Source organism: Macadamia integrifolia, chromosome 1 (assembly GCF_013358625.1).
Source record: "Macadamia integrifolia cultivar HAES 741 chromosome 1, SCU_Mint_v3, whole genome shotgun sequence".
NCBI lineage: Eukaryota > Viridiplantae > Streptophyta > Magnoliopsida > Proteales > Proteaceae > Macadamia > Macadamia integrifolia.
Window position 1 is genome coordinate 31,766,256 of NC_056557.1, and position 9,689 is coordinate 31,775,944.

At 35.4% G+C, this 9,689-nt stretch overlaps 1 protein-coding gene across 1 annotated transcript; it reads right to left on the bottom strand.

The window, feature by feature from the left end:
* Positions 1-3,258: 3,258 nt before the first annotated feature.
* Positions 3,259-4,941, bottom strand: LOC122082099 (AT-hook motif nuclear-localized protein 20). Its single transcript, XM_042649591.1, has one exon. It carries the CDS (start codon positions 4,204-4,206, stop codon positions 3,430-3,432), a length of 777 nt encoding a protein of 258 aa, XP_042505525.1. The 5' UTR covers positions 4,207-4,941; the 3' UTR covers positions 3,259-3,429.
* Positions 4,942-9,689: the final 4,748 nt, after the last annotated feature.

Below are 9,689 nucleotides of genomic sequence, written 5' to 3' on the forward strand. Positions count from 1 at the left end.
ATATTAGCTCTCCTCTTGACTGAGACTTGGTCCAAAATGACAATCGATAGCTAGATAGGTTAGTAAAATATACTTAATTGGAAACATAGCTTATAATTAAATGAGTTGGTTTTTCTGAATTTCTTTTCCTTTTCTCCTTTTTTTTTATTTATTATTATTATTATTAATAAAGTGAAGAAAGATGGGTGGAAGAATAAAAGTGATATCTTTTGGTTTTACTAATTTGTGATCTCTAGTCTCTCGCTTGGTGATAGCAATGTTGAAGGTGGGGATTAATTTAATGAGATCTATGTTCTATGTTTCTTTTGTCTGGGATAATTCAGTATTTCTATTCTTCGTGTACTCTAGTTTTTTCTTCTTTTAATACAAATGACCATTTAGCAAAAAAAAGCCATGGAGATTGATACAGTTATACTTTCTTCGGTTCCCCATAACAATATGAGCCCTGCATCTCATTTTGTCTGAATTGAAGAAGCTTTTAAGAAAAATTAGTGCTACCATGACTTATCCTTCCTCAAGAGGTACTTCCTTGGACGAAAAATTAATTTCGAGAGCTATCCATCATTACAAGAGTTGAATAGTAATATAAAAGAAGCTATATATTTCAACCAAAATTAAGCCTTTTGCTTATATCAAACCTTCAATCCCATATAATGGCTGTAAACTCAACCCACCACTCACATTTCAAGAATTTATTGATGTATCAAAACCCACTTACCAACTCCATTAAGTTGTAAGGCATTAGCATGTCGATCTTGCCATTGGCTACCATAGATCCATATTCAATCAACATTCCTCTTCCCTGCCTTTTGTGTAACCCAAATCATCTCTTGTGATCAGTTATAATAGATGTCATGTATTCTGTTTCATAAACCTCCGGACTCTCTCTCCTAGTTTTGAAATGCAGTTTTGAAAGCCCCTTTGATCAGTCTTTTGCAAGAAAATTTAGATTTTCCAGCCGAAAAATCTAAATTTATGGCCAAGCAGTTCAGCAAAGTGACTGTCTCTAGAACTGATATGGCCACAATTCATTGAGGCCATGTTTGGTTTCTCCTAAAAGTTGAAGTACTTTTGGGATGGAAAACACTAGAAAACGAGGCTCAATTTTTCTCTTGTTTCTAGACAATCAATTAAAAGTAAGATTTTTTTCCGGTTAATGGCAATGCTGAAAGTGGGAGAGGCTAATCTTGCTTGTGTTTGAGCTTCTGGTTTTATTTGGAACCAGTTCTGTGTCTGTGTCTGTCTTTCTTTCTTTCTTTTCTTTTCTTTTTTCTTTTTTTTCCACTAAAAGAACATTTATATTAAAAGGAAAAGAGAATAAAAAATATACAAACTAGAGTCAAGAAAACAGCAGAAACAAGAAGAAAGTTGTGGAGGGAAGAAAATCCATTTCTTTTCTTCTTAATACAAATGATCTTTTAGCAAAAAAAAAAATTGTGAGTTCTCTCTTTCCCTCATGTAAATGCTTCCTTTCTTTTCACTTCTAAAGGGAAGGGGGAAGTGGTTTCAAGAAGGAAGCTAACCTTTATCTTTCTTTTCACTAACCAATAACCTTAATAGGAAGGAAGGAACTTCTTCCCAGTAGAAATATCGACCTACAATTATATGAGTTAGGATCCTAAAACCTATAAAAATTGTAGGTTTGAGTAACATATTTTCGCTTGTTCCATTATAAAGAAGGGTTTCCACGTATGTGAACACAGAAGGAACTCAAGGAAGAGGATAAGTGGTTTTTAAGTTCTGGGTATAGGATCAATTCTTCAAGTTATTGTATGAGAGAAGCCCAAGTAAAGGTGTTGAAGAAGACCTCTTCAAATAAAAAAAAAAGTGTGGTTCAGTAAAATCCTTTAACAAAGTCTACACTTAATAATGGAAGAAATGAAATGCTATTCATGAGAACATGAACCCTAATTAAGATGAGAAAACTAAAGACTTCTAGGACTACTAACAGTCTTTATAGAAACAAGGTGGGCCCATCATGATCTTCTGGCGAAATCTCCACAGTACTGTCTGAAAGTTATTGTTGAGAGATGTTATTAGAATTAAGTTCCTTCCATCATATCTTTTTGGTTTCTGTTTTTTTCTCCCCACGAGAAAGCTATTCAGTGGTTGGTTGCAACTCAACAAGTTTGCCTTAAAAGTTCCTATCTACCAAGAGTACTTATTCAGAACTCTTCAGACACTTATTCAGGATTCCCAAATTCCACCATCCAACTTCAAAACCACCAAAAATAGAAAATTAAATTCCCTTAATTTATTACAATATGTACTTTCCTCATCTGACCATATAATGTCACTTGAAAACAAAATTTAATTAAAGCCCCACACCCCAATCAGGATCAGCCATATATATATATATATATATCCAAAATATATAGATCCCCACATATTAAAATAAGACCAAAAAATATATATAAGACAAGGAAATATAGAAATATACTAAGGGACGCAATCCATTAAATAGTATGATTGTGTGTATAAAAACACAAAAAAAAATTCAGAAGGAAAATAGAGAGAGAGGGAGAGAGAAAATTCTAGATGGTGAGAAGCCCACTTACCCTAATTCCTGAGTCTAATCCCCCATCTCAGACAATTAGATAAGCTAATAATAAGGTATATAAAAGCCAGCCAATATCAATCAAAGGGAACTCCCACAATCCCATGCATGCAAGAATGAAGTAGCAATTATAAAATAGAGACTATAAATAAATAAACCCATATAATGTCACTTGAAAACAAAATTTAATTAAAGCCCCACAACCCAATCAGGATCACCCATATATCCAAAATACATAGATCCCCACATATTAACATAAGAACAAAAATATATATAACTAAATATCAATACTAAGGGACCCAATCCATTAAATGGGCTCCAATCCAATCAATCAATGTTGCAAGTACTATGACTTTCCATGGGTGACTTAAATTTCATTAATATGATTGTATGTTTAAAACACAAATTTCAAAAGGAAATAAAGATAGAAAATTCTAGATATGGTCAGAAGCCCACTTCCCCTACTGTATTCCAGAGTCTTAACTCTAATCCATCATATCAGATCAACAAGTAGATAAGCTATTAATAAGGTATATAAAAGCCAAGCCAACATCAATCAAAAGGAAAACTCCTACAATCCCATGCATGCAAGAATGAAGAAGGAAATTATTAAATAGAGACTAAAAATAAATAAATAAATAATAACTCTAATTAAAAAAAAAACTAAAAAAAAATGGTATTTTTCAAAGCTGCAACAGAAGAAGGATTAAAGAAGATCTAAATTAAAAGCAGCATAGTAGGATTTACAAGTAAGCAATCCTGCATCATCTCTACTTCCTCCTCTCAAGAGTCAATAAAGAGGTTTCAAACACCTCTCCTCCTGTCTCCGTCTGCTCTAGTCTTTGTGTCTATGTGAGTTTGATCTGATCAATTCAGAAAGGTGGACGAGCATGTGCCCAAGCATAAGCATCATGACCTAGTTGTTGCCCACCATTAGGGAGCAGATTTGGTGGCAGATTGAAGACGGGCATGGATGAGGGATCGGGCAGCGCTTGTTGTGGTTGTCCGGCACTACTTCCAATTGCTGGTGGCGAGTTTCCGGCACCGCCGCCGGGGAGCTGACCCTGCCCGGCACTTCCAGTATCATCATCTTCTTCCAATGGTAACCTTTCATACGTAGCATTTGAGAACGTGGCAGCAATCACCATAACCGGACCCGCTGCAACTAGCGTCCCCACTACGCTACCACCCACAACCTGCCCTTGACCGCCAGCTAAGTAAACTGTCAGCCCGGTCGAACCAGGCGGCGCTGGTCCAGGAAGGAAGGCACCGGTTAAGGATAGTATCTCGAAACGGCCGTGAAGTGCCACCACCGCTCCCGGCGCCGCTGGTTGCCGCAATGTGACGTTGGCTACAGCTCCGCTACCGCTTAGCACACAAACGCCTCTCTGTCTTTTTCGGGCGAACTGGGCTACGCTCTCCGCTACGTCGGCACCGCTTGCGACCTCCATAACGTGGCTTCGGAGAGCGTTGGGGCTGTCTCGAGTGACGAAGATAGGGGGCTTGGGTTTGTTCTTTGAACCAGGTGGTCGGCCTCTAGGACGACGAGTTCCTACCTCGACAGCTCCTTCCTTGGGTTCTCCGTTCTCTCTCTCTTCATCATCTTCTCCTCCACCGCAACCGCTGCTTCCACCACCGTTTTCCACCATGTCTCGTTCACGTTTCTTCAAACTGCCAGGTGAACCAGTTGCCGGTTCGACGCCCGGCAGCGGCACTTGTCCGGTCCACCAATGGTTCGCCAGTCTTGCGAATCTAACAACAGAGACAAACTAAGGAAGTACAGACGGAAGGAAATTAAAACCCACGAAATCCAATTCTGTGCCCCTGACACGGAGACACTCACTCACTCACAGACAGCCCCAGGGAAGAAGAAGAAGAATCAGAGAATAACATTTAAGATGTCCTAATTAAAGAGGGTTCCAGCTTCTTTCTTTTCTCTTTCAGTGGTATGAGAGTTGAGATCAGATGAAGAAGAGACGAGAAGGAGAGAAGTTGACCAAGAGAAATAACCAATACTGGTAAAGTAGGAAAAGAAGGAGATGATGGAATTGGTTATGGATCATGCAAAGAAGGAAAAGAAGAAGACCAATAGATTAAAATTTTAAATGGGCAGAGAGGAAGCCCTGAATGTTCTCAGCTGAAAGAATTGAAGATCAAAGAAGTTAGCTAAGAAAACTAAACCCAGAAGATTAAATAGCTAGTTAGAGATTGAAATCAAACAGTTCTTGAGGAAGGGAACCCACGAGAGGAAGAAGAAGAAGAAGCAGAAGTGAAACTAGGAAAAGAAGAAGAAGAACAACTAAGGAGGAGAATTTCTATTTATCATATCGGGTTCTTTCTGGGTTTTTGCTTTGTTCTTTATTTCGTGGCTTCGGGAGCTGTGGTTCTCTCTCTCCCTCTCTGTCTAAGGCGATCTCGGAAATTAGGGTTTTGTGGGGTCGCGTGCGCGTGGGCTGGTGGGGAGCACGTCGTTGTCTCTCTCCCCGACACATCAACAAATGCAGAGAGAGAGAGAGAGACTGCCAATAGTGGAAAAGAAATTTTTTAAAATTAAAGGTTTACTCTCTTTTTTCCTTTTATTTACTATTTACCTCCTTCTATTCCTCCCTGTTTTCTTTTCGATTCCATAATCTAAGTTTTCATTTTTATATTTTAGGCCTACCTCTTACCCACTACTTCTTCATGCCTCCTTTGCTTTCTTTCCTCTCAACAGCTCCATAGCTATAAACTTAACAAGCATCAAGGAAGGTGTATATATATATATATATATATTTATATTGCCTCTTCTACTCTTTCACCCAACTTTAAACTGTTATCTCATATATAAATGAAGTTTTGGTGGATAGATTTTAACAGGAAGGTTGGGGTATAGTCCTATGGAGAGAAGTGATAAAACCCAATAAAAGAGTGAGTAGACATGTGAGGTATCAATCTGATAAAAAAAAAAAAGACACATGTGAGGTATAAATGCTCCAAGGGCCTTAAGAAGCCAACCATTGTAGCAAATGCCCCACAAAGTTGTGCTTATCATGATAAAAGTCACATTTGGTTCTTATTTTGGTGGTAGCATGATGAAGATACTAGCCTATCAATGAGTCAAATCTGGAAGTCTGGAAGTGCATTCAGCCCAAATATCTAATCATTGATTAGAGATACAGGTACCAACTACAGAACCACGCAAATGCTAGCTAGCTTCTTAACTAATTCATAAAGGAAATAATAAATTCTAAAGATGAACTTAACTGGATTTATATTTGAAGCTTGATAAGATGGGTTATAATCTGTGATTTATGAGTTTGATTTGGTTGAGACAAGACTCTCAAATCAAAGCTGATAGCCAGTGATCTTCCCTTTGATGGGACAAGAACCCAATCAATTCATGAGTTACCCTAATAGATTGGTTTGTTTGAAAGCCAAACAAGTTTTTTAGTTGGTAATTTTTCAGATTTTTTTTTTCTACGAATCAGCAATGGTTTTGATTTGTGTCAAAACATTAAAATCGGGTTGATTATAAAACATTGGAACTTAGGTAAAATTCATCCTTAAAAGCTAACTTTAGGATAACCAAATTTTTATAAGTACTCACATTAGACTACTCACATGCTTTAGCATATGAAATCCAATATAAAGTTCAACTAGATAGGATTAGTCAAAGTCCACAACATTACCATCTCTGTATGAAACCAAAACAATGGTGTAACAGCCTCCTTTACTTGTGCAAATATACTAACCCACTTTCCACACGGACATATAGGTTGGATTAAACTGGTAAATAATAAACACTGGTTGTATATAGTATAATATAGTATAATATTAATGGTTGTTTCCCGTGACATTGATCAATTGGCGGTGGCCCAGTGGGGCTGTGTTTCAAGTTTACGAAGCCATTGACAATTGGTCATTCCAATAAAAAAGAATTAGGTCTGAGTTGGATCGATGGGACCTCAAGTAACAGATTAGGATCAGATGCAACGAACAGCAGAACAATTACGGGCCCATTGATTTCAGAGAGCATTCACAGTGGTTAGTTCCATCCATTCGAATATGCATGCGAGGATAGCAGACAATCAAACCCCCCTTTGCTACTATCAGAATTTTTTTTTAATGTTCTTGATTCATCTGGCAAAAATTGGGTTTCCAAGTTCCTTTTCGCAGTTGGCCATCCAATGTATTTTTTTTAAAGGTACATATTTTATAATAAATAAAAATAATTTATCATTATTTCATTATTAAAAGCAGTCATTATTTTACACATTTTTTTCATTACATAAGTTAAATTATAGGATTTACTTTTATTGAAAAAAAATGTATTATAATAAAAGGAAAAAAATGTAAGTCATAGATTATTTGAGACCTTAAGAAGATGAAAATAAATAAATCTTTTTTTAAATACTATTTATAGTGACTTTAAATAGTTTTTTTATATTTTTTTACCTCTAAACATTTTTTCATGTATACACCAGAAAAAAAGTATATATTATTAAGTGTAATTTCTAGATAGAGCTGAATAAAAGATTAATGTGGATATCATCAGAAGACTCTCAATCAATCATAAACAAGAAATAAAAAATAAACTTTCACAATGCTTTTATTGTAATAATGACCAAAGAAAAGCCTTTTTCCCCAAGTTGTAAAAAGAAAAAAAATAAAAATATAAACCATAGGATTTGGGATTAATTAATATTCCATATGAAGAAATGAAAAGATATAATTTTTTTTTTTTTACTAAAAAGATCAATTTTATTAAAATAAAAAGAAGTAAGAAAACATTACACTGACTGCACCGGAAAAGAAACTAGTATTGACAGCCTCCATCTTTGGCATTGCCATCAATAGTACTGATGATACCCACCTAGAATTGCCGAAAACAAAATCGAAGTCTAGACATAATGTCAGACCCAATCTTTTTTTGAATGTAGTTAGAAAAAACAATTGCTTTCGTTGATATTCCCGTCTTTACCGCATCTTTTACAACATAATCTGCAATTCATTTTTAACATAAAAATAAATAAATAAAAATATTAAGTTAATTTGACAGTTTTTTTTTTCTCTTATTATATATATATATATATATATATTAAAAACCTAGAAAAAACCGATAAGAGGTCGATAAGAAACTGTTAAGAGAAACTGCCCGAGACCAACTAGATTGATCATTGATAGATAATTAATTTTGACTTTTTATTTTAACAAACTTCAAATTCCCTGAAGGAATCCGCACACTAACACACTGAATCCCTCTATTTCCAATATATATTAGGTCCCTCCATTTGCCCAAGTACTTGAGCATCGGATGGAACCCTCTTTTTTTTTTCATTTTTACAGATGCGGAACCCTCCGACCTCCACCTAAAATTATATACAGCAGTTTCATTTTTCCTTTTCTAGTTCTTAAAGTGTAAGATTTTTTTTTCTTTTTTTTTTTTGTGGAAAGGTTTAGAGTCTTTTTGGATTGACTTAAACTGATTATTTGATTCCATGTGCTCCAACAGGATCTTGATTATCATCTGTAGTGACGATAGTTTTGCAACTCCATTGGCCGGTATGTATAAGAAGAAAGAAAGACATAGCTATGCATTTTTATTTTTATTTTTGGTCAAGTTCGAGGGCCTATTGACCATTACATAGTAGACCCACAAAAGAGTCAAGTACCGATCCATAGGTGAATCAATAGGAATCCAAGGCTATATTTCCTGAAAAACAAAAAAATTGATGCAAATCAAGCACTGATGCTTGTGAGAGGAGTTGATGAAGTGACTAACCTTCAGGCAGATACTCTACTGAGTACACTATAAAGCACCAACCAATGTCCAACTGCGCATGGGTATGCATTGGGATGTTTTTTAATTATTTTTTATCTATTTCATGGCATTAATTTTCTTTTTAATTAAAATTTCATCCATGTCATTGTAGATGAGGAACATTCAATCATTTAACAGCGTGCATAAAAGCATGTATGAAAGAGATGGCATGCAATTTCATCTTTATAAAATGTTTTAACGATAAGCTTAAAACACTTTCACACACCTAAAAAAAAAAAAGAAGGGTTTTCATGAGAAGCTAAGGTTTCCAATCTCTATCTAAATTTTGAAAACATAAGCAATGTAGGATGAGAGAGAGAGAGAGAGAGAGAGAGAGAGAGAGAGTTTTTTGTCCAGGAGTGTGGCTCCTGCATGAGGGTCGATGAGAACGTCCATGAAAGCATCAATAAAGGTGAAATTTCTATCTTCTACAAAGGCGAGCCAATCATTTTGTAGGAACCTATGTTTGGGCATAGAAGCCACCAAGTGCCCAACATATGCCATCCTCTCTCCTCCTCCTTTGGAAGAGACTCCTTTTCCCTCTTGTATCCAGCCCTAGGATGCATACCACTAGCTTACCAAAAGCTGGTGGCATGCCCAACCCTCTCCTATAAGCAAGGATTTAGTTCTGTCGATATCGATCTGAATCAATATTGGATCTATCTATATCAGTCAATTTTGCTCCTTGATTTTCATGAACTGTACACATCTTTTTACTATTTTATCCCTAAATTGATACTAATAACTGATCCAGATTGATCAGGCATTGGTATCGGTCTTAATCGATACGATCAATCCGATACCAATGCATAGAACCTTGTGTATAAGTGCTTTATTGTATGAATGAGATCTAACCAAGAAATGATTTCATTTTTCTATATTTGTCTTCAAAAATAATAATTGTGGTTTAGCATAATATGCCACATGATCAGAAGTGTAAAACCCTTAACTATATGCATTTTTTTATTCAAATCTGTTAGTTTCAAAATTATTCTAACAAAACCCAGCTGCTCGCTATGATTGGACATCAGGAAAAGAAAAAAAAAAAATATATATATATATACAGTAGGACAAAAATTATGATGACACCATGATTGATTTATATGTCTATCTCTTCAATTTCTATCTTAAATTCAAAAGTTCTTAATTTTTCTTTTCTTGGCATCCAAATATAGTCTAAATTTAATAAGTTATCTATAGTTGTTCCAACTTTCAATGGTAAGAAATATATTATTCATAAAACCATAGTAGTTAATTAAAAATGAAATCTCAAGAAAATTTCTGAAAACTACTATGCCCCTAAATGAACCAAGTTAGGTTTTTTTTTTTTTT